Source organism: Centrocercus urophasianus, unplaced genomic scaffold (assembly GCF_019232065.1).
Source record: "Centrocercus urophasianus isolate 14NV4802_14NV808 unplaced genomic scaffold, USGS_Curo_1.0 seq_3, whole genome shotgun sequence".
Taxonomy (NCBI): domain Eukaryota; kingdom Metazoa; phylum Chordata; class Aves; order Galliformes; family Phasianidae; genus Centrocercus; species Centrocercus urophasianus.
Window position 1 is genome coordinate 1785757 of NW_024884866.1, and position 25527 is coordinate 1811283.

Genomic DNA, 25527 nt, shown 5'->3' on the forward strand with positions numbered 1-25527 from the left:
TCTGCCTTTTCTCTATAATCGCTAAAGGAGAATTTGAAGTTATTAATCGAGCTTTGAATCTTCCTGTGTTTTATGCTGCTTTGTTTGGTTAATTATTCCAAAACCGCTAGATTTTATAACCAAAGCATTCAAGTTGTAGTATGATTGTAACGCACTAAGTGCAAATATAAGATGTTGAGATAATTGTTGCAAATACTTCAGTATTTTTCTGAAATTAGGAAATCAGGATGATGAAGAATAGCGCTGCCTTTTCATTGATGTTAGAAAAAGGCACAAATTTAACAAAGCTGGATACAGGGATAGACTTTTTTTTTTTTTTTCTTAATAGGATTATTTTGTCAGCTTTTTAGTATCTAGGAATTGTTTAAAAGGAAGGCTGTGCAAATGGTTGTGGCTTTTGTTACTGTGTGTGTTTGAAACTGGGTGTATGTCTAATTTCTGCCTGTAGATCTCAAAACTAGGAATATAGATATCAGGTATTTTTAACATTGGGATCTGTGAATTAGTTATGGCTATTCATTTGTCAGTGTTGACAGCTGTACTTTCTATTAGCTCCTGGACCAGAGGTGGAATGTATATGTACATTGCCAGTTACTGTTTTAGTACTAGTAATGTTAACAAACAAAGCCAGTATTTTATAACTTGAGCATACAGGTTTTCAGGCTATAAACCTATCATGCCTATGCTGTGTGTCAGGCATTTTTTGTTTGTTTATTTTGCTATTCTTGAAATCGTGGGATTTTCTTGGTATCTTTTCAAGGCTAAAATATTGTTTTACAGTGGTGTTCAGTCATGATCATCTAACGAGATAGTAACTGGCACTTATATATGGCCGTATTAAAAAGACCTACATATATTTGGAGCGTACAATGGAATATAATGAATTTGATATAACCTTTTCTAAATGTAATTTTTTAAAGGTATGCCTTCAATATAGCAATTATTACACATCATAACATGTAGTTTTTAATTAAATGTAAAAACACAACTACATAAAGCTGAAATCCAATCTGATTTGCTTGGAAATAGATTGCTATTTCACTCTTCGGGAATGGTTTATTTAAAAACAGTAAATGGAAAAGAAATGCATTTTCTTGTGTTGTTCTAAGCCTCAGGGGCTAAATGTAATGAATATTTTAAGAGATTATTTTAATTAAATTCCTGCACATCTAAACAGAGTAATATTTTATTATCACATACATAACCATGTAACTGAGGTATTCATTAAAGTTAACACTTTCTGGACCAAGAATTCATGGTATGATTTACTGACCTTGTGCAAAAAGGCACAAATTAGGAAGAAAAATGAAGGGGGACAGACTTTGATTAATATAGGTAATGCTATACCATATTTATAATAGCCTTTTCCCTATTCTGGTTTATAAATGCAGTCACTGAGAAAGGTGCCCTGCTGAGGCTGAAATGAGGCTGAAATCGGAGCACATGCCACTAGAGTGTGGGGAAACTGATCACACTGTCAGCAATTCATTTCAAAATGATGTATTTAGTGCTCATTTCACCTTCCAAGAAAAAAGGGAAAGGAGTTCCTTAGACTGGAAGGTGATATTGTTATTTTCAAGGACATACCTAAGTAAAAGATTGCAGAAAGGGGGGAGGTTAAAAAAGAAGAAAAAAAAAAAAAAAAGGCAGCGCAAACAAGGAGAGCTTTATGCAGAAATTCAGTGCTACCATGCTGTTTGATAATTGCTAACATATGTGGCTCCTCTGTTTCATTGTAGTCGTCCTCGTGAGTTCTGGCGCCTTGACTACTGGGAAGATGACTTGCGGCGCCGACGACGATTTGTGCGTAACCCCCTCGGATCGACACATCCTGAAGCGACACTAAAAGCAGCCGGAGAACATGGTCAGTGTAAAAACTGCTTCTCACCAATAGCAGCAGGTTACAGTACGTGGAGCGAGGGTTAGACCTTCCTTCCTAGAAGGTGCTATAAAATTGTCCCAGACCAAAAGGTTTGTCACCGCGTTTCAGATGTGGTCCGTACACAGAAGGCCTGACCGTTGCTTATTATAAGCAATGCTGGTATTTGTTAAGCACCCTCATTACATATTAGCTGAGAGATAGCTTGTTGTGCATGCTCTGCACAGTGATTACAAATACAGTTCTTACGAAGTACAACAGTGTCATTTTGCCATTAATTCTTGGACACACGTTCTTGTGGTAAATTAGCTGTTTATGACTTAGTAACTTGAAAAGATAATAGAGATTCACAGCAATTATTTCACTTAGCCCTAGCATGTATCTGCCTATCCTTACAGATAGATGAAAACAAAAATTACACTTACAGAGCTGAACTTTAGTCAGACCTTGTGTGTGTTTGTCCTCAAGGATTTCTGTAAGAAGTTGATATGGAAGAAGTAGTTACAAATGCCAGAACATAAAGTATTGTTCAAGCAGTAAATGGTACTGATGACTCCTACCTGGCGATTTTCAAAGCAGATCACATTTTTAACAGGTTTTTTTTATTTTTCCTCGTTTTGTTTTTGGGGATCACTCAGCTACGCACTGCTATCTGTTCTATAGGAGTGCATTTACAAAATGAACCCAACACTTGCTTTTGGAACTCTAACAAACCAAAAGATAAAAATCCACAGCTAGTGAACTTTGGGTTTTAGTTTGGAATGTTTGTCTATGTGATCTAATGGATTTTATAATTTATTATATTCAAAAATAATTTAATTACAATTAAAACAATATCCTTTCCTCCTTGAATTCACATAACTAATTAGAATCATTAAATGTACGTATTATTTTTCTTTTTTAGTCTATGGATTACAGCGTATGTGTGCATACACACACGTATTATATGTGGAGATATTCACTTCATGCTAATTTAACATTATTAAGACTGTTGTATGGACATAGAAGAACATTGCTGTCATAAAGTTAGTTTCTATCAGGCATCTTAACCTCTTGCACTCAGCCTTAAAAAGCCATTTCTGGAAGAAAATGTCTACAATATGTCAGCTGATATAATGCCAAATGTGACATCAGTCCTTTAAAATAAATGACCATACAGAGAATGGTCAATAAAGTGATCTAAAAGCAATGTTCATAGAGACCTACATCATTCTCTATAGAAAGAGGAACAAGATGTAGAATTAATTAACCCACTTTTTGCTTTGGGGCTTGTTGTTGTTAATACTGTTTGTTGTTTCTATGCCGTGGACTTTAATGACACAAGATTTCTTTCTGTTTAATGCCACTGGATAAAGAACTGCCCCCTTTAAAAATTGTGTAGCTTAGATTAAATTGGTCTTGACACATTTTGAAGTATTCTCCTGTGTTCCTGTTTAATATTTATATTGCTTAACAAAACATTGAAAAATAACATTTATTTTTACTGCAAAATATTTACAGCTCCTACCTGTATTTGTGTAACTTATTTTTTCATAGGAATGAAACATAAGTGCACAATATAGAATTATTCATCTTTCACAGTGAAATGATATTTTCATTAATCCATGCCATTGTTTCAAGGGTTACTGCTCATACTTGGTTTGTAATTGACAGGAGTACAATTTTTGTCAATACAAAACAAAGCTGAATAGAGGTAGCCCTGTCTGATAAAGCATAGCTGATAGCTAACCATAGTAATTGAAATAGGGCTAATTTTTTTCTGTCATTCCTTCTGTTCAGCATTTAACATCCATTGCAGTGTTCAGGTATATTTAATTTCTTGATGTTATTTTATTCTGAATTTAATTGCATAATACCCTAGTTGACTGTTGTCATTCTGTTTACTTATATATCAAGTGAATTTTCTACTTTACCTTATTTATGTGATTTCTGAAAGTACAGCTAATGGCTGCCTGAGTGTAGATAGGCATGCAATGCTCCTGTTCTCGAACTCTCAACTGGCAAGGTGTAAAATGACCAAAGTACAAACTGAAGTTCAACTAGAAGCTATACGTATAATACATTTAATACAAATACAAAAGTGATTTTGCTGTTGGTGATGGTGTGTGTGTGTCAGCCAAAGGATACAGTTGTCATAAGAGTCAGCCTAAGTAATCAATTGATCTATTTGTTTCTGAAATGTGCTTATAATTTTTTAGTATTAACTAATTCCAGGTCAGAAAGTAGCATTTTTGGGGGATTTTCATAACCAGATTTTCAGACCCTGGTTCCAGGATGTGACTATACTTAGAATTTGCTGGAGGGTTTTCCGTTGTGTTTTATAATTACTTATCAATAATTTATCATTAATTATTCTATTTGAATTAATTTTACGTGTCTCTAAAGAAAAAGCATTCTAAAATGATGGATCAGAAGTTCCCTACTGCCTATTTAGGCTTTTCTACAAAGAAAACAGAACAAAACTAAAACTGAAATTGGACATAGGGGATCTTGCCGAAAGGGAAAATAATGCATAAATAATGGAAAAGTGTTGTTGCGTGCTTGGTAGCATGGATTTTAGTACACTGGTAAGTACACATTAGCAACTGCTGGGTGTCTTGCAAATCAAATCAGACGTATTCCCTGTCCCAGAGAGCTCACAGTCATGCAAAGATCACAATTTTCAACTGTGAAAAAGCTTCAGAAACAATCAGAAGCCTAGATATTGTTCAGTAAAACCTACAGAGAACAACAACAATCAGCTCTGTTGCAGCCTCGTTGTGCATCGTAGTAGCAAGAACCAATCTTTTCCAGGGATTGATTTGATTTGAAGGAGAGCCTCTGGTGCAGAGGTGGCAGAATAAATACCTGAAGACTGATGTTCTCTGTTCAGACAATCAATACCAACCCCATGACTATACTTCTGGCTACCTTCTAGTTAAAAACAAATTTTTTAATTCTGACAATTTAATTGCCATTCCCAAGTTCACATTAACTTGCCTGGGGGAAGGAAAGGCTTTAGGTAATTTTTCAAAGGAAAAAAAAATCTTTCCCAAATGGGTATTTATAAAAGTCAGTCTAGCTGTGTACCTGGGGGTAGCGGAAAGGGATGTGAGGATGGTTTGGGATGGAAAGAGTTAGCTCTTCTCTGTTTCGTCTTTCCACTTAATGTTCAGAATAAAACCAAAATAGTTATAAATGATACCGTTTATAAAGTGTGAAAGTCAGAATTCTGTTCCTGGAAGGTAACATTGCGCAAAAAATGAGTAATCGAAGCCTCCTAGCTGGATCCTGACCCCCCCCCAGTACATGCTTTTGCAGGATAATCTTTATCTGCTTGAAAATACAGTATCTGGCTTCTTAACAGGCAATTTTGTCTCTTTATTTTAATTGATATTTCTTAAGAACTGGCGGGGGTGGGCTGGGCTGGAGAGCAGTTGTGTTGCAGATCAGAGCATTGTGACTGAAAGTGCGAAGCACTGATTGTGTACAGTATTGAACTTGAGTGGTCAGTTGTCCTTGCCTCAGCTCAAGGGATGGTAAAGAAGTCTGAAAAATATTATTTTAACAATCTGATGGGAAAGTGATTGCTTTTCTTAATTTTGTCTTAAAAAAAAAATAAATGACTTAGGGTAGCTTCCAGGAGGCCTTTTTTTTTTTTTTTTTTTATAAATTAAAAAATGAAATGAATTTTTTTAATGCATCTTTTCCTGTAATTGATTTTCCTGATATATTTGTCAGACATTCTGTAGGGTGCTTCCTGATACTTCTTTTTTTTTTTCTTTTTTTTTTTTTTAAATATCTTTTAAAAATTGTGTTTCTTCTTTAAGTTGTAGCCAAATAATTCAGTATAACCTGTCCTTCTGTGAATGTCGGAAGCTGAATGATTTTTTTACCCCCAAGTATTCCAGAGATAGAGCTGGAACAAATCAAGCTCTGTCAGATATATTTGTAAAAATTTCCTTGAGAGTGGGCCTTCCCAGTCTGTTTGGGAAAGACTGTGTGAAAGTGCAGTAGTGAAATGTACTGAAGGAATGAGTGTGCCAGGTAAACATGCTGCCAGCACAACATAGGCTGTACCTTTTGGTCTTGCTTTTGAAAACAGGCAAGCGAATGAGTGGAGGTCTGCAGGGCTGGAGCCAGGAGGTGTGGTGATGCCAAGCAGGGGTGGGTCTGGCAGAAAGCAGCCTGCCCTAGCAGATGTCTGAGCAGGGTTTGGGACCTGGGCTGTGGCATCACCCCTGCACATGTGTGGGTAGTGAACGTGTCGCATGATAACTAAACATGTTGCGTGGTGGCATGCATCTCTATTTGGTAAATGCAGAAAGAATTCGACTGTGACTTGTGGAACACATTCATCTGCAAAGCATAGGTGAATCAATGTGAATTGTATTCCATTTCTGCACAGGTACTCACGTGCCCATGTGCCTGCGGGCTGTAGGCACAGTGCTTTATTCAGCCCAGTGCAGAACAAGCAGACCTGGACTCAGTGTGCTGCCTGGCAGCAGTCTTGAAAAAGGCAGTTCTGCAATGTGTGTGTGTTTGAATCACTGTAAGATAGTTTGGGAAAGAAATATCTGGTGAGGGAAGGTAAGGCAGGAGGTTTGTATTTATGTTGCTTGATCCTCTTTGGTTGAAAGCTGCCATACTGATTTTATTTTTTCTTAATGGTAGGATGGCAGGACGTGTCACAAGTTGTGCTGAATTTAGAGCTATTAACCTTAGGACTTTCAGTCTTAAGTGAGAATAGGTAGAAAGCAAGTTTGAAATAGCGTCTTAGGGTGAGGGAGGCCAAAATGTTTGAATGGGTGTCTGAAATAACACATGTCCTTAGCCAGCATTAAAAAGAAAAAAAAAAAAAAAAAAGAAAGAAAAAAGAAAAGCAAACTGATTCTCCTCTATTTTATCCACGGAATGGTTTTGTTCTATTTTACTTTTTTGATCTTCAGCAGAAAGCTGCTGGGCTGTGGATTGCCAGTGCATGTGGTGTGTGTTAGTACTCTGTCGGTAATTTTACTGCTGCTAACTTCAAATCCTCCAGGGGGAGTTAATTACAGGAAAACCCTTCTAACCATCAGCTGCATATTTCCATGACAAGAAGGGATTCAGCTCACACTGAACAATTCCAGAATCGGAGTTATCATTATTTACATGGGTATGCTGTAGGAGAAAGTAAAACTCGGGTTTGTACGATGCTGCTAGGGCTTTTTGACAATTTACTTTTTGCTTATTGCTTACGTACAAGTGGCAGTGATAGCTTGGGGAGAAATTGTCCTGCAGAAGTGGAAGCCTATTCTATGTGGCAGTATGGCAAGATGAACCTCTTTTGTTTCTTTCTCTCTCTTTTTTTTTTTTTTTAATTATTATTATCTACAGCAAGCACAGAGCATTTGTTGGGATATTTTAGGGTTTTTTTTTTTTAAATGTATTTTTATTTTGTTATTTTTCACTTAATTGCAAAGTCTATTACTCGCAATTTATGTGCATATATGTAGTTAATTTAAGCTGTATAACTCGCCACTGGGGACTTGCCTCCTGCTGGAAGTGTTTGCACGGTAACATTTTGGTTTCAAACGAGTAGCACAACTCCCATCCTGCGTGGCAGCGCTCCGAGGCAGCACTTTGCAATGTGTTGCAGCGAGTTGCTCGTGGTGCAGGGTTTTCACAGGCGCAGTGCCACGGGCATTCTCAATATATTTAAGAAATAGTGTGCTCATTTTAAACTGCGGGGAGAGAAGGGAGGGAGAAAAAGTGTCTTGTTCTTGTTGTTTGTTTGTTTTTGCCTTTCCCACAGTAAGTGCTAGCTTCGGTATAGTGAGCTCTAGTCTCTTTTTGTTGTTGTTGTTGTTGTTGTTGTTGTTGGTTGGTCGGTTGGTTTTGTTTTGCTGCAGCTCTGAGCTCGTAAGCTAAGCAAAACCTCCGCAAGGCCCTCGCCGTGGAGATGCAGCCGCTCCCGGCGCGCCTCCGTGGTTCTGCGGGGCCCCGGCTCCGCCCGAAGCGCGCTGCGGCGGTGGCACGAGCTGCCCGCTCCCGCCTGCCTCGCGGCGCCGCCGGCACGCGCAGGTTCCTGCCGACGGTGCCCGCTCCTCCTGAGGGCGGGTGCACACGGCCGTCCTCCTCGGCCTCCCGCCGGGGAAGCGAGGAGAGCCGTCCCGCCGCCTCCCCCGGTGCCCTCCCGGAGCGTGCGGGGAAGCGGAGCCGCTCGCCGCCGCCGCCGAGACGGAGCGGGGCTCGGAGTCTGACCGACAGCCGCGAGGAAGAGCCGCTTGTAGGTGCCCCTGCGCTGCCTTCAACGCTTGCGGCGCAGTTAGCTGCTGAGGAGAGCTGCGGGTAATTTTGAGCAGGCTTAATAGGATTAAAACTAGTTGTGTCCTAACATTAGGGGATTAAGGCAGCTACTTCCCACAGGTTGTCCCAAACTGCATTTTCTTTTCTGAACTTGCATTTTTGTACAAAAAACCACTGCGCCGTACTGCTTTGTCTCTGAGAGCTGACAGAGCGCTGTGCCTTTCTCGTTGCAGCTCCCGACGAAGATATACTTGTTAAGGGAAAGCAGTCTATCAAGAGCCAAGCCTTAGGAAATCAGAACTCAGAAAGTGAGATTCTCTTGGAAGGCGATGATGATATCACGTCATTCATTGAGGAGAGAGAAGTGGAGAACCTAACAGGTAACTGCAGCTATCTGGTTTCTGCTCAGCCTCCTTAATGCCTAAGTTCTCGTCTCAGCAGCTCTGCAGTGAATAATACTTTGCCATGCACACCCATACGTTGTTCCTGCCCATAAATGAATCATTAACATCATTTTTCTGTACACATCTGATGCTGGGGATTTACTTGAGGAGAGCTGTGCATTTTCTTTCTCCGATTTTTATAGCCATCTGCCTTGCAGAAGCAGATGCCTGTGTTCTAGGAAACCTTCTTTAGAAAAAGCAGCTCTACTCAGCGAAGAGCTTCTTTTATTTTTGACCTTGTTACACTCCTCAAAACATAAGGCCCCGTGGGCAATTAGGTAAGTATTAGGCAAGTTTGTAATTAAAGGCTTTGGAGAGCTTCTATTCCCCCCCCTCGTTTGTACAATTTCAAATATGAATTATTCACTCGCATTTGAAGGATCTACACAATCACTGGATTTAACTCCTTTATGTCCCTGGTCACCCCCCCAGATTGAGTCCCTTCTCCACCGTACCCGTATTTGACTTCACTTTTCCTGGAAGAAAAATTAAAACAGTACTTCAGTTCCTTGAGCTTGATGAATTTGACCAACTTTCGTGCAGCCTTTGCTGATGTTGCAATCCAAGTGGAAGGAGTCCATTCTGTACAGTTCAGAATGTAAACAGTAACTTCCTAGGTTTGGGGACTGGGGGTTACAGAGTGTCTTCATTGTTATTTGAGGGGCATGGGATTACTCAACTATACAAATTTCTCTCTGTTCTTCTTTCTCAGCTGGTATCCCTTGCTCATTTTCTTTAGAGAAAAATGTTTCTTGGATAGTTTCCTGAGAATCCGATATGATGAGCTTACATTCTGATAGTTTAATGAAATTATTGGAAGTGATTATTGTCAATTTGCTCATCCCTTGTCTGAACTGCTTTCCACTCTTTATAATATTTAAAAGCAGATGTAAAAACACAGCATAATAATAGTAAAAGAAACCAGTTGGGGTAGGAATGTGAAGGAAAAGAAAGAAGCAGGAGAATAATAGCCTTTAATGTATGTGAATCTCCTTTTCCTTCCTTTCTATCATGAGCTTTCTTCTCAACAGCTTTCTCTGTTTCCTTCTCTTTTATTATATATTCATTGCTTCTAGTAATACATTCATACAGTAATAGAGGTGAAAGGGGAGTTTAATTATATAATCTTGACAATGGCAATAGGATTAAGAAGTAATCCTCACTAATAAAGTGGTGTGGGTTAGAAATGAAGTGGAAATTGTCAGGGGTCTTCTGCAGGACCTGGGCTGCCCCAGCTTCTGCAGCTGTCTGCTTGCCCTGTAATTGAATGTCTGAGGGTGATTGAAAAAATGTTATTTCTCCTCTGGATTACATGCTAATGTACAGAGGGCAAAGGGAGACAGCAAAAGAACACATAGCTGCTTATTTCATCCGTTTGTGGGGGTGAGCTTTGGGAAATCATGGCAGTTCTGCAGCTATCTCATGCCCATCTGCAAACACAATGTATTTGTACATTGGGAATAGAGGGCAAAGCTGCTCTGATCTCAGCAGAGCATCTCTTCTTTTGTCCTAGTGGCACACATTGAGATTGATGTGAGATTAAGGACCATCGCCCTCCTAACAATTGACGGAAATGACAGTTCATCTGAATTTTTTGTCAGTAATTCTCACGTTGATTACCTGAACGTGTGTACCTCATTTTTAGATGCTTTATTAAAACAAAATCGTCCGTGTCACTTTCTTATCTTCACCTGCTTTATTAAAGCCAGATAATACTGCAACCGAGAACCTTCATTTCCTTACCTCATAATCAGCTAAATGACAAACCTAACTTATTTTCTTTCTGCGTGTGTTAGTTTATATAACAGCTCCTGTATTGTCAGATCTGTGCCTAACCTATTGTTTTCAGTGGTTGTCTGATTTGTCCCTATGATAAGCCCTGTGGAGATGTGATCATTCCAATAAGAATTCATTCAGTTAGAAACCAACCCTCCAGCTGTTTACTCCCATAGTCCCCGAGCTACACTAATGCTTCATGGAATCCTTGAAAAATATTTAATGTGAAATCAAAAGCATCTTTAAAACATTTTTACTGTAGGCTCTATAAGGCTGTGTAACTTAGATTTCTGTCATCCATGAGGGAGCACTTCACAATCAGACAATTTCGAGCCTCGACTGCTTTCTTCATCTTTGTAGAAAGCTATGGAAACTCTCCAGCAGCTACAGAACACATCTGACAGTAAGATTTCAAGTGTTGGTGTGTGCACTCCCTGTATTGCATACAACAGAAGGAATGCAACCGCCGAAGTTTCTCAAAAAGAAAATGTCTGAGTGAAAACCGTGTCTTGCCATGCTAAAGGCAGCTCTGGCATCTGTAATATATGCATCAGTTTGCAATTGTAGCAGCTTCAACTTTGCGCAGAACAGGGAAACTGTAAATCTATTACATATGTTCCCTTCTGGGATAAAAAGATTCCTGTTTTTTTAGGAAGGGCTATGATCTTTGTTTTATTTATTTTCATATTCCGGGTTTGAAAAACAAGTGATGGTGACAGTGTTTGGTGTTTGTACTCTTTGGCAGGTCCAGTTGCCCTGAGTGCGCCAGCTCAGCTGGTGGCACCCTCAGTGGTGGTGAAAGGCACTCTGTCCATCACTCTTTCCGAGCTCTACTTCGAGGTGGATGAAGAAGATCCCAGTTTTAAGAAAATCGACCCAAAGGTAAGAGATCATTGACCCTGAGCTCTGAGAGATGATGACAAATTACCCGAGCCCTTTAATTCTTCATTCTACTCCCTTTACCTCTGTTGGCCCTCAGTGCTCCTGCTTTAGGAAGTTTGCGACTGACCATATATGTTAGCAAACTTCTCCTGAGCGGCACCTCCTCTCCTCCCTATTCTCCCCCTCCCACAATTCAACCCTACTTGAATGTTAATTAGCTTGCTGCGAATAAAGCTCCAGGGAGGCATCTGAAATAAAGACATCTTGAATCGCAGGCCTGTGTGAACACAGGAAAGTCCAGCCAGCCCGTTAGCCCAAACGCTTTGCTTTACTTTCCTCTTTTCACATAACGCCAGCATAACATCGTGCTTAACCCCCCCGTGCTCTTAAGTTTTCAGTGCTTCAGCATTGTATCATTATATAACAGATTTTACAGGGCCTGTTACTATTTATGGTGCCTAAGCAGAAAACTTAATTGCCCTCTTAAAAGTACGTTCTGGAACTGACTTGTTAATTTTCACAAGCTTTACTTGCTCTGAGCTACTTGATGGTTGGAGTTTGTTTAGAAAGAGAAACCTTTCAGTAAAATTGCAATTTCGGGGGCAGTATATTCTGACATAGTAAGGTCTATGCAGCCTCGCAGCAGCGCTTGAGAAGCGCGGCATGTTACTAGCAGATATTCTCGTATCCACGTTAAGCACATTGATGTCTGCTGGTCTTTAAAATATCTGCTTATTATTAAGCGTGGTGGTAATTTCTTGGTGAAGGAAAGAAAGTCACCGGAAGACATAGTGGGTTTGTGCTGATCTGTCGGCAGCGCCCTGTGTGTTAAGCAGTGCTTCGGGTCTCTGTTCCTGTGGAGTAAATGGCTCTCATCTGTATTAAATGTGCTCTGAAAGCTGGGATCATTGAATGCTATCAAGGAAAGCATTTAGTTTGTAAAGAACGCTCTCCAACCCTTCCAGCTAATCGCTCATAGAAAACTGCAGCTCAAAGAGTGATTTTATATTGTACCATAAAGGGAATTTAACTTTTTTCTGGTCCTGAAACATCGTGAAAGTTTGTGAAATAGCTCTTAAAATTTGGATATGCTTCCTATTTCCATAGTACTTTTTAAAATATGTAACGGTAGGGAACGTCTCAATATAAAATGTGAGGACAAGTTGATCCTCCATCTTCATTGTTGTGCCGTGCCTTGTACTGGCACCATAAAAACCTTCTGGCTCTGCGGCACTCTGCACTTCTGCTTTCCGTGCAGGATGTGTAAGCACAGATAAGAACTCTCCTCGTTTTTGTGACCTGCTTTGTGGGGATGTGGCCACACTGAGCTGGCTTTCTTTTCTCCCGTTTTCTAATCGTTGGGAGTGGCTGTTTCCCTGCCCGCGGGCAGAGCTCTCTTCTAGTCTGACTGTTTTTCATTCTGCATCCGAGACATTTTCTTTAGTTTCTTAGAAAAGGAGTCGGTTATGTGGAGCATGGGCTACACATATCTTACGTTCTATTTGTGATGCTACTTCCAGAGGAAAGCTTTAAAAATATATATCTTAGCATCTCTTTTTGGGAGAGGAGGGCTGAAAAGAAACGGTGTGAATTTTGAGTTGAAATAGTGATGAGCTTCCGATGCAACTCGCTTTTAAGCGTTAACACCTCCCTGCCCCACCCTCCGCTTGGATCGCGGTGCCTGGAAGTACGCCCCTAAAACTCAAAACCCTTAAGCAGAGTAGCTCAGAAGGCGCCCTTAATTAACGAGGCTTCGTCCGTTAGCTAAATTTAAAGTACGTGTCTGTTTGTCCAAAGTACCACAAAGAAAACAGTGTGACAGGGTGCGGAACGAACGCCGCGCTGGCGATGCTACGAGTGCCGCTCAGATCAGGGCTGTTTCCCACAGAAACGGCCGCTCTGCCAGGTGAGCCGGGGTGCGGTGGGGCTGCACCGCGTCCCTCCCGGCCCCGCCGCGCTGCCCGCGCCTCTCGCTTCGTTCGTTTTCTCGCTTCGAATGGGAACGGCCGTTTCTTTGCGGTCCTACCGCAAAGAAACGGAAGCGGCGTTTCGGAGTGAGAAGTTGTCTTTCGCCTCCCCTCCGAGGGACGCCGAAGCTTGTACTAAACGCTGAAAATCGGCTCGGAAGCCCGTCGGGGTGGGGATGGGGGGGGAGCGGGACAGCTAACGACGGCGCCGTTAACGGTGAAAAACGCTGCAATCGTTTCCAAGGCGGGGAAGTTAAGCTGCGGGTGGAGGGCACGGCGCAGGGTGTCCCGGGAGCTCCCGTCCCGAGCGGGCAGCCCGTGGGGAGACCCACAGCCATCGGTGCCGCTGCCGCCGAGTGAGCGGGGCGGTGAGGCGCCGACACCGTTCGGGGTGGCTCCGTACTTCGCGTCCAACGGGACGGCGCGTTAGCACGGGGAGTTTGTAACGCGAAATACAAGCGCTCGAGGTTTAGTGGGGGAAAAAAAAAAAAAAAAAAAAAAGAAAAAAGAAAAAAAAGAAAAGAAAAAAGAAGAAGAAGAATTAAAAAGGAAGCTGGAAGCGAAAACGAGCGCGCGCGATGCAAAGCGAAACGCCGCGGGCGGGCTGCCTGCCTGCCGCGGGGCGATGCTCGGCATGGCTCAGCGCGGAGGGGAAAAGACACGGAACGTAACGCGGTACAGCAGTGCTCGCACGCGGAGCAAAGGGTTTTCTCAGCGCCCCGTTTTAACGGGAAACAGAGGGACTGCGCCGAGCGGAGGGCTCGCGTTCAGCCTCCGGGCGCGTCCCGCCGTCCCGCTTCGGGTTTTGTTTTTTAAGTATCGCTTCTGCGGTTTGGAAGGGCCCTGCCGGCCCGAACTTAAGAACCATGCACGAAAAGTAAAGTTAAAGTGATGTTTTTATTACTATTTGCAACAAGTCAGTGGTGGAGCACATCATCTGACCTCGGCGCCGAAACACATTTTTAACATCGGTAAAACTTTTTTTTTTTTTTTAAAGGGCAATTTGTACATATAGTTAAATAATTTTTCACTTGGTGACAACATTCAGGCAGACGAGAGAGAGAGAGAGTAAGAAAAGGACTATACAGGGATTGGAAAATGTACCTTTGGGCTTTCGTTTGGACGCGGCAAAAGTCCGAGCGCTTCTCTTTGCGGAGGAGAGGCGAGGATGCCATCCCCGCGGGCGGCGCCGATCCGTAGCAGTCTGTGGCCGCCGCGGTACCGGGGGGCGAGCGGCGTGCGCCCGGGCGCCGGCCCTATAGTTTGTCGAGGCTTTTGGGATTGGTGAGGATCTCCCGGGCCAGCCTCCAGGTCTGTTTGGCGGCGCTCTCTAGGGCCGAGTGGGGCTTGCCCTGAAAGAGGTCGAGGTTGGGCAGGAAGTAGTGCGGGCAGCGGCGGCACTGCAGGCAGGAGATGAGCTGTAGCAGGATGCCGTTGAGGCGGTCGCCCAGGCACGCCTCGTCCCAGTCGGTCTCCCTCGGGTGCTTCTCGCACTCGTACAGCAGCAGCGTCTTCATGTGGTAGTTGTTGAGCGGCTGCCCGGGCAGCTCCAGGTGCCGGTCCCGCAGCGTCTTGAGCACCGAGAGGCACTTGTTGCGGCAGCCGCCCATCAGCAGCCGGTTCTCGGCCTCGCCGAACTGCAGCACCCAGGCGTCGCTCTCGGCCGAGCTCTGTTTGCCCGTCAGCGAGTAGCACTCCTTGGAGAGCAGGTTGAAGCCCTCTGCCTTCACCTCGGCCACACGGTTGGGGCCAGGCCAGGGGATGTGTGGCATGGGCCACTGCGCCGCGCTGCGCGGCCAGATGCCTGTGCACTTGAAGGCGGGTGTGATCTGCACCACGTAGCGCTCGCGGATGCGCAGCTTCACCTCGCTCGTATCCGCGATCATCTTCACCACGTCGCGGTAGCTGCACTTGTCCACGGCCTGGGCCACCAGCGTCTGGAAGCGGGAGCGGATCTTGCGTGCCGACAGGTAGCCCGAGGCCGTGATGAACTCCACCCAGAGCGACATGCTGCGCTTGCGGCCGTCGCTCAGCTTGAGCACGGCACAGCCCGGCAGGGAGCCGTCGTCCACGAAGTTGAAGACGCCCATCTGGTTGAGGTAGAGCACCACCTCAAACTCGGTGGGCGAGATCACCTCCAGCCCCTCGTAGCGGGCGTCGATCTCGCTCAGCGAGCTGATGAAGCGCGGCTCCTGCACCTCCACCTCCTTCAGCACGTCCGACACCACCTTGCACACCTCGCGGATGGTCTTAGCGATGGCCGCCTTGCGTGCCTGGCAGCGCTCCGTGTAGTACTTGTTGAGCTGGTACACCAGCTTGGCCTGGGCGGCGATCATGTTGGGGCACAGGTCCGGGCTGTACACCGGGCTCTCGCAGTACGTTGAGGGATCCAATGCTTTAGCGGGGGCTGCAGCTTGGCGGAGGGCAGCGGCCGGCTCGGGCACCCCCGCCCCCGCCGGGCGGACGGCGGCAGCGCGGGTCGGAGGAGGAGGAGGAGGCGGCGGCGGCACGAAGCGGCGCGGCCTGGCGCTGCCCCGGCCCGGGGGCGGCGGGGGCCGGGAGGTGGATGCTGCCGCTGCGCTCGGCCACCCGCCCCCCCGCGCCGCTGCACGGCCGCTTCAGCAGTTCATGGAATCGAAAGAGCCCGAGCGAAGTCGCGCAGGAGTTCCCCGCAGAAACGCCGGTCGGCGGCGAAGTTTGGCACCGCCTGCGGGACGAGAGCAGGAGGAGGAGAAGGAGGAGAAAGGCGTGCGGTGCCCCGAGCGCCGAGCGAGCCCCGTCCGGCCGCCGCCCTCGGTCCGTTCTCGGTGCGTGCCCCGCCGCCGCCGGATGCCGCCGAGCGCCCTTCTGGCCCTGGAGCTGCGCGGCTCCCGCGATCGTTACTCGCAGAGTTGTGCGCCCGCTCTGCGTTCGCTCATCCCCGTCTTGCGGCTCGGCACGGATTGTTGGGGTTTGTTTTTCTTTGCACACACTGTGTTATCCCGGGCGGGAGGAGGGCGGTGCGGTATGCCCGGGAGCGCTTCTCCTCCCCCTCCCCACCCCTGGCTGTGCGCGCCGCGGCTCTCTCTGTCCGCACCTCTCCTCCTCCTCCTTCTCCGCGTATCCGCGCGGCTCTGGACGCGCTGGCGCCGTGGTTACTTTATGAATGGGCCCCGGCCGCGGCGGAGGGGCGGAGCGCGTCTCCTACAATCGCCGCCGAGCTGTCAGCGGCGCGGCCAATCGTAGCACCGGGCGCGGCCGGAGCGGGACCGGCGGGAGGGGCGCGGGGGGCGCGGGTACGGCGACGCGCACGGCCGCGGCCTCGGGCCGGGCACCGGCAGCTCGCGGCCCGGGGCGCCGGGTGCCGGAGCTCCGGTGGCGTGCGTGAGGCGGAAGGAGGGGGGGGAGAGGACCGCGCTGCTGTAAATGTCCCTGCGCCGGTATCGGGCTTAGCGGGGGAAGTGGGAGAGTGGCCGGGGCGGGGTGGCGCGCCGCGGGCCCGTTAACGGTGATAAATTCGCGTAGTAAAGTTGCGCTCATCTTTCTGAAGTGGAAGATGGAGTTATTAGAAAAAGGAACTGTATTTTATGCGAGTTTGTGTTACTGAGAGCTCTGAATGGTTTGGATGTATAATCGCACCAGTGTCGCGGTGGTGCAGAAAGGCAGCGAGTGGGCGTTCGTGGAACGCCGGAGCAAAACGAACTCTTTTCCCTACAAGCTCCCGATGTGGGGAGAGGTGACGTCCGCCCCCTTCTCACCGCTGCTCCCCGGGCTGTGTGTTCCCCCCCGTGGCGGGCCCGGCGGATCCCCGGTGCACCGGGAGCGAGGCCGCGGCCGTTTGCACGCCGTGCGCTCCGTGCGGGGTCTCGGCTCGCTCTGCGTCCGCTTCTTTTTTGCTTTTCGTTGTGGATGTCTGATTTTACTAAATAAAATATCGCCGTCTGTTTGCCGCGTGCGTTTAAATTAGAAACATGTCTTACTCCGGCCGTACAACGGCACGCTGGGTGTAGTAAGTATGGACGTGCCCGGCGCCGGTGCTGCTCGGGGCGCTGTCACCGACGAGCCGCACGCTTCGGGCATTACATCACGGCGCTGCGGCTGGGACACCGCGGCTCGGCAGGGCCGGCAGGTGCCCGGCGGGAGGGAGAACGGCCGGGGGCGGCTCCGGGTAGAGCTGCCTCAAGGAGCGGCGAGGAGGGCCGTGGCACCGTCGGCCAGTGCGGGCGGGAGGAGCGGCGGAGCTGGCAGACGCCGGGTCGGACGGGGGTGGGGGGACGCGGGTGCCTATTTTCAGGGCAAAAATAGAGCCGAGGCGGCCGCCCCCCCGCTAAGGTGGCCGATGGTAAAGCGTTACCGGCGCACAGATTTAAAACGATTCATTACCAATTTTCCCGTCTGAGGTTGAAGCGCTAGTAAATAATAAATCAGCTAAACAAAAGCCGACTTTAATTTATTGCCCCGGCGCTAATTAGAAACATCATTTGAGCAATAAACTTAAACACTTCCAGCAAATAATGCACGTGAAGCCTTTCTCTGGGCGATTGTGGCCGCGCCGCATTAAGATTGGCTTCGGCTGTGGCGGAATTTGCTCTCGCCGGGATGAATAATTGAAAGGAACGGTATCGGAGGAGCTGCAGTCGAAGAGCCCTTCTCCCCATTGCCTTTATGAACGCTGGCGCGGAAGTCCGTCAGCGCTCCTCGATGGTGCACCGTACGGAGCGGCAGTCCCTCCGGCGGCGGGGGACACCGTGCTCCGTTGGACGAAGGAGCGCGGAGAGGGACTCTCAGGGCTAAAAGGCACTTGAAGCCTTCAGAGCGATTGATCTGCATTCTCCCGTTATAATCCGTCTCATCATACTTGAGTTAATGAGGCAGGGGCGGAGGTGATCTGATGGTCCTTGACAAATTCATTAGGGAGGCTGCGGGACGTTTTATTTGACTGTTAAACATGGTGTTTGTTTGGTTTAGGCAGCGCCGACGTCGGCACGCCGCTGCCTGCAGCAATAGTGTTTTGTTAGCGAGGGCTGCTGGAAACGGAGCTGCGAGGGACTCGTGCGGGGGGAGCAGCGCGCTGCCCCTCGGCGCCTCCTCCGCTGCGGGCCCGCACGTGGCAGCGCTCCTGCGGGCAGACGGGGCGGCAGAGTGGCAGCCAGCGGCGGCCGGGAAATGTGCGAGCACCTTTTGATTTTATCCATTTCGATTCGAGAGAGGATGCCGTGCATTTTATCGAGCCTTAAAACAAAAAGGCAAACCGACAAAACGAGAAGAAAACTGGAAGACAAATGGGAGTTTCAGCAGGAAGCACGCACGTTTTTTATTGTGTTACGCTGTGGCATGCTTGCTTTTGCTTGGCTAGCCAGCTTATCGGCAGCGTGCTTTATGTATTTCAGACCCTTTTTATTCTAAAGGGTGTATTTTGAAGTTTTTCTCTCACGTGGTACCGATACAGCATTTAATTTTAAAGTCAATTCGAAGTTTAACCAAAATCGTGAGACTGTTAAAGGGTTTGTGCCCAATTTACCTTTTTTTCTCTCTCCTCTCCCCTGAGTGGAAAGGGGAAAGCAAATGCAGGAACAGGTGCTCCCGAAAGGGATAATAAGTGTTTTTATGAATGTGACATGAAATATGAATGTGTACTCATTTGTTTTGTTCGTGGCAGCTTTGTAGACAAGACCCAGCCAGTGCTCCATGATTTCCCAATAGCTGCTTTCCTTTCCTGTCCTGTCTGCTAAGGGGTGCAGGTTTGTGGTAAAACACGCTAATTAATCTGCTCGTGGATCCTAACATTGTGGTATTTTTTTGCTGGGGATCAGTCTTCAAACATTCTCAGCTTTAAGCGCTTTGTAGAGCTCTGCTTCCATTTATAGAAGAACAGTATGGGAAAAGAGCTAGTGCCCTTTGCCTGTCATTTTCATACATTCCTGCACTGCTGATGGAGCTTGAACTGCTGCAGGGAATGTATGGATTTGAGAAGAAATGATTCAGTAATGCATGTTGTGTTTCTCTGCAGCAAAACCAGGTTAATGGTTACAGTAAAGGCTGCCATGGGTTTGATGGTTAAAATTCTGTTTACGTTCAGTAGCGTGCAGTATGTACCTTTTTTTGTTTAAAGGCATGGCTTGGCTTTGCTGTCTGCTGATTCTGTTAAGAGCTGTGTTTATGAAGTTAGCTGATAGCGTGCACTGAGGGAGAGAAGATGTTTTCCATTCGGCAGATGTCATTAATGCGTCCCATCAGCAAAGAGTACTATACAAATCTTGTACTTGTTTTTTATGCAGAGATTGGATGGTATGATAATGAAATAATTTATACATGTTTCTAAGTCTCCCTTTGCTTCCTTTCTGGAGCGGTGAAAGGGGAAGGCTCCAACTACCCCTCTAAGGAACTCAATTTTCCTTTCCCTGAGATGTGGATGTCATCGTCTGGTGTTTAACCGTGATCCCTATTGAAGGCTTTCTCTGTTGCTTCGAATCTTGAATTGCAGGTTGCTTCTCTTTTGTCTCGAAGAATAGCTGTGACTTTTAGCTGCAAGATTACTTCAGCTTCTAAACAGAGTTTTGTAAGTTTGCACTCAGTTGACAATCAGAGAAAATCAAACAAGTGCACCATAGAGGAACATATCTAATGCTTTTGTAGCATTTACTTCTTTAAAAACTTCTTGTGACCCTTCTGTTTTGTTTATTTTGTTTGGGTGTGGTTGCATACTATTGGTATACGCTGTTTTATCCAGCAGAATTAACCTAATTCAGTGTGTTGACTGGTTGTTATTTACAGTAACTGATCAGTTATGTTAATTATGCCCATTTTAAAAAGTATGAGAGCGTGAAACATCCTGGGATTTTGCCAGCTTGATTCTCAGCTGAATTCAGTAACACTCGTTTGCTTGAGAAGGATCTTTACTATTTAATCTAGGCTTCTCTAATAAAATTCTTAAATTAAAATTAAAAATTTTCTGTTTCTAGCTCCAGAAGTGGAACCTTCTCATTCATACGTTAACACTTTTAGAAGTACTTCCCCAAGTGGCAATGTAACATACTGTACTCCTGAGCCATGCTACAGGCAGCAACTCCTTAGCAGGCGCCCGTCACTGCAGATCATAAAGGGGAAGAGGGCTGTGCGAGGAGGGTCAGAGGGGGCTCAATCTTCTCAGTAGCACGGCTGACCAGCATGCAATATATCGAGTCACTTCTTTGTTTCTGCTTCTCCCCCTGCTTCTCCCCTCTCCTAGTATGTAAAGATGATTTTGTTTTTGGTGGAAGATGGTTATGGTAGAAAAGGCATGCAAGTTTTACTTAAATGTAACTTATTTATTCATTATGTTTTTATGTTTCCTGTTTGAACAGTCTCATAATCGTTGCCTTATTCAAATGTTTTTCAATTTAAACGCAGAATTAGAGCTGTCTGTTTTTCTGCTTGTTGTACTTCATGATACTAAATTTTCATCCTTTGAAGTATTGTGCTGGCATAAAAGTAGCCTATTGCTAGTTATGTAACCATTGCAGGGGGTTTGTTGCTACTTATACTAATGAGAGAATCAAATCTTAGCTATTCCTATTTTATATCTTGCTGTGCATATTTTATTTATATACTCCTTGAGAATATGCGGCTCTCTTTTTAGTTTTCTTGTGGATTAGATAAAAACCTGTGCACAGAATAGTCCTACATGCTCTCTTCTGTGGCTGGGAAGGGGAAACTGTGTCGGTTCAAGTAATGTATAGAAGCCATCTGCATAGTTTAATTGAAATAATATTTGGTGATCTAAGGGATGGAAATTGTTACTTTTCCTTAAGCATCTGAAATAAAACCGGGATGTAAAACAGCTGTCTTGGCCTATGGAAATCAAGGTTCTGCCAGTCTGTTTCTTTTCTTCATTTTCTCCTTCTATCTTCCTTTATTATCTTTGGATCCCAAGGAGTCTTTCTTATTTTCTAACTGGTTTTGTCTGCAACAAGGGGCTGGGTAGCTGGGTTTAAATAGACTTTGGATAGAGTGAAAAATCTTTGATCTATGTCTATGACTGCTTCCAAATGATTTGCTTGCTGGGACTGGACACTGTCCATGCCCTTTCACTTCACTATCAGATAGGCACACAAAAAGGACTTGACATGCTACCAGATGCATAGTTAATCATTGCATTAGGTCTGTAAAGGGGTCCATCCAGACTCAATTAGGTCTCCCATTTTTAACTAGCGTTTGCTCTGTAGTTTGTTTGGAATGCAATATTAATTCTAACTGCTGTTCTGTTTATTTAACAGTGTTTTCGTAGACTTCTACTCTTATTTTCAAGCGGTTTTCGCTGCATTTCTTCTGCTTTGCATTTATTTTGAAAACTGGGTGTTGAGATACACCAAATATTTTTGCAGTAAAATATATTATCTGAAGCTTTCACGAAAAAAAAAGTCTTTGTGTAATTCAGCTGTTTTCCTTTCTCAGTTCTGATTTTTAAATGTGCAGTTGAAATAAGATAAATACAGCGGCTGACATGTATTGAAAATGTGTTTAGAAAAGTAGCTTCCAAGAGTATTTCAAGATTTGCAACTGAATGTTAAGATCTGAAACCCATACAGAAGCAGTTCTATCATTTATTTACACAAGAGCTCATTCTTGTATCTGACTCTGCATGCTTTTCTGTGAGAAGGACATTATGGATGCAGGAGTTAGGAAGGTTCAACTGCAGGGTAAAAAGCTTCAGGTAAATTATAGCTCCAAATCTTGCTTGTATATTTACATTAAAAATTACTGTGTGTGCTGAATAAAGAGCATTTAAAATTCCTGGAGTTCACAGAGTTTCAAAAAAGTTGTAGTTGAGCTTGTACTGTCAGAGTATGAAGAAGCTCCAGTATTCAAATAGGATAAACAGTTTTGATCACACGTGCTGTCTGTATTTTCCTGAAATGCTTGTACTGGGGATGGTAGGCCAACAGAAAGGTGGGCTCAAAAAGGGGTTAAGCCATCACTGCATAAGAATTAATGTTACTTCTAAAAGAAAGCACTAATGAGAGTATTTAGAAGTGTTTTCGTTTGTTTTAAATAAAGTTTTTAATTTGTTTTGTGGGAAAGGAGGAGCAAGGCATCCTGGTCTGTGCGTAGTTACTAAAGCTATTGTATTCCACTTCAGGAAATAGTTCAGCCTTCATTTTACATCTGAGATTTCATGCTTTAGTTCTTTGCGTCATGGTTGTCAGCGTTCTTTAAGGAGGGAAGATACATTAAAATGTAACGTTTATCGCTTACCTGTAGCCACGGTGATGTTCTGACATTGCTAACAGCCTTCCAAGAACCAGGATGTGTGAATGAATACTGCTCAGAAGGGCTCTCCAGGGATTTTTAGAGTATCTATACTTACCTGCCGCTCTGAAAGACAGTGTGCACACCTGTATCCTGCAGTTATGGTTGGTGCTTATGCATGTAGAAGTGAAGAAGAAGTGAAGAAGAAGAAGTGAGTCTTTACAAGGCATGAGCAGGTAACTTTCCCTCACCCGCCGTCTAACTCGGAAGCCCCTTCTAAGTGGCGCTCGAGTGCCAGCACAGCTACAGAGGGCAACTGTGTATGTGTCTGGTGTGGGTTGCCAGAGTGCAAACTTGAAAGAAAGTAGGACTGAAATGCAGGGTCATTTGTGAATTTATGTTTTATCTCCCTGTGCTTGAAAATTTATGAGGAGAGTGACTTCGGGTGCTGGCGCTGTGTGTTCCAGGGCTTGCCCCCACTGATAACACCCTTGTTGGCGTGAAAGTGCAATGCAAATTATGACAGTTACAACCTTCTGTTTTGTTTAACCTGTCAGCGGATTTCCTGGCTCAGCGCTGAGGGCAATGGTGTGTTCAGCTAGTTCCATATTCACCTAAACTTAAAAGGTCAGGTTTCTACAGGCAAGCCTAGTCAAAGCCTAATTGATGAGGAGGGCAGGGGACAGAATTTACTGTTCTGTTGGCTAGTTTCATATCGTTAGGTTGTCCTGAAAGCATCAGGCAGTCACAGCCCCTTTCATGTAAGTGCTGACCCTAGACAGGAGCTGACAATCAAAGGAGGCAGCCACAGGAACCGGTGCAAGTAGGCTATTGATTTTTCAGTTAGGTCTAAGTAGTTTGTAGTATGGGTAATGGGTGACAGAGGCAGGTATGTCATTATCAATGAGCTCCAGAACAGTAGCGACAGCCCCCGCTCATATTTCCTTCAGCACTGACAGTATGCATCCAGCGGTGGTCGATAAATCGCCCAACCTTTTCCTGACAAGTGACTTGGAGGTGGAGGGGGGAGTCAACGAGCTAAACTTCTGTACTTGAACTTGACGGGGGTGCGGAGGGAGGAGCCCACCGCCTGCATCTGTGCGAGGGACCAGGCGGGCGCGGGAGCAAGGCCCATCAGGCGCCTGGCCTTGCCTCCACGCTTCCCAGAGGGTGAAAGTTTTTCTTGAGATCAAGTGGAATGGCTCAGAACGCCGGCTTACTGCATCAGGGGTCTGCTTCAGTAGTTAATTTGGGTTTCCATGGCAGGGCTTTGTTTTTACTTTAGCATTGCTCTGCATTTAATCAAGGTTATAGTGCCGCGGCAGTGCAACAATCGCCGTCTGCCGCTCCAAATCCACTTTTAATTCCTAGTTTCCTCTTCTTAAATTTCATATGTGGAGACTATTTAAAGATACTGAAGCTTTCTTATAAATCCAAAGTGCTGTCAGTACCATTTTACGTTCTGACTACCGATGCTGTTTTCAGTCAGTAGTGGGTTATTAATACCTTAGGAAGCTGAAAAAAGTTTTTATTACTTGGACTTTAATAGCGGTGGTTTATGAATTTAATAGAGCTAGATCCAAATTTGAGGTTTACGCTTAATTAAAGTCTGAAAGATAATGACAGAGCTTAAAAATGGTAATAAGTTGTTTTGTTTTTTTTGTTTGCTTTGTTTTGGTTTTAAATCTAGCTGTATGGAAACCCAGCTAAATGAATTCAGGTATCTTAATCTGAATCTCCTGGAGTTTTCTAGTGTTACTTTACTCGAGGGATGTAAGTTATCTGCGTTTTTTCAGAAGTTGGAATTCAGTCAGGTTTTATGCTGTGCACAGATGTTAACAAAATAGCATATGCTTATAATTAAAAAAAAATATATATCTTTAAACAAATTGAAATAAAGCAGAAGAGTAAATGTTTTGAAAAACTTCCTTAAAATAACTCATTGCTATGGTATCTTGTTTAACAATGTTTGTAATGTTACACAGAGCAGGAATCTGAGACCGTGTATATTGAATAGCTGCAAAGCATCATACATGCCTGAAACTTTTTAGCTGCCTGCAGCAGCTAAAGCCATTTCTTTGTGGCTGCCTTTTAACTGCAAGAGCAGTGTTGACGCAGACCCAAGAAGTGAGGCTGAAATTTATCAGAGGATTATGAAATCCTTTTATAAATGTTTGTATAAGCTAAAAACCTGAGTACCTGTGTATTTGACACAGTTACAAAAGCAATTAGTTATAAAAATCTGTTTAGATCTTGTTACATTGCCTATTGAACAAAGCTTCAGAAGATGGGCTGGCTAACTGTCTTCCAGATGAAAAATTTTTCAATTATTTGGACAGAAGGTGTTCCAAGAGATTTGAGGCCTTAGGTATTCAATGGGAGTTTTTCCTCTGTCAGCAGCCACGGTGTCTCGCAGGGCCGTTCTTTATGTTAAACTAGGCAAGAGTAAGGCCGAGTGGTTGGAATCTTATCTTCCCTCCTAAGCAGTTACAGTACCTTTGACTGCATTTTCAGTGTTGCTGGCATGTTGTGTTATTGCAGAAATGTAAAAAGGAGCTGCAGAAAGCCAACAAATTAAATTTTCATGAAAGAAAACCCTAATCAGCAATGACAGTGTAAGAGAAAGATGATTGCCACTTGGTCATTGTGGAGAGGCACTTAGGCTTGGTGTCAGTGCTTCTGTTAATGATGACTAATGTATTTCTTGGAGAAAACGCATGCTCAAACATACTGCTACTGTCCAGAGAAAGAACTGAGAGATAGGCACTATTAAGGTAAAAGGTTGTGAATCCTAAAACAAAAGCTTCAGCCGGGAAGGCTGCAGTGTTTCTGCAGTGCCAGAAAGCGCAGCTGTAAAGCTGTTCTTGTTCCACTCTTTAAGCGAAAGTATTCTATATATGCATATGCACATGTGTATGATACATATACACACAAATCTATTCTGTGCTACCTAATGCTGCTTTAATTAAAAAAAAAAAATTGAAAAAAAAAATTAAAAAAGGCATAGCTGACACAAGCATGTAAGCACACACTGGTCAGGAGTCACGTTCTATTCCTCTTCCATTAATGAAGCTTGTTAAAGAACAAAAACCACTGTGGTATTTTT

General features: G+C 44.8%; 2 protein-coding genes across 5 annotated transcripts in view; one reads left to right on the top strand and one right to left on the bottom strand.

Moving 5' to 3' along the window:
* LRBA (LPS responsive beige-like anchor protein) overlaps nucleotides 1-25527 on the top strand; it is a 367611-nt gene that overhangs the window by 191319 nt on the left and 150765 nt on the right. For all 4 annotated transcript variants that reach the window (XM_042828460.1, XM_042828457.1, XM_042828458.1 and 1 more), the window contains exons 37-39: nucleotides 1740-1864; nucleotides 8380-8526; nucleotides 11111-11247. In XM_042828460.1, coding sequence (XP_042684394.1) covers nucleotides 1740-1864; nucleotides 8380-8526; nucleotides 11111-11247 — 409 coding nt within the window. The remainder of the gene's footprint in view (nucleotides 1-1739; nucleotides 1865-8379; nucleotides 8527-11110; nucleotides 11248-25527) is intronic.
* MAB21L2 (mab-21 like 2) lies at nucleotides 14093-15666 on the bottom strand. The gene has a single exon (XM_042828462.1). It carries the CDS (start codon nucleotides 15548-15550, stop codon nucleotides 14471-14473), a length of 1080 nt encoding a protein of 359 aa, XP_042684396.1. The 5' UTR covers nucleotides 15551-15666; the 3' UTR covers nucleotides 14093-14470.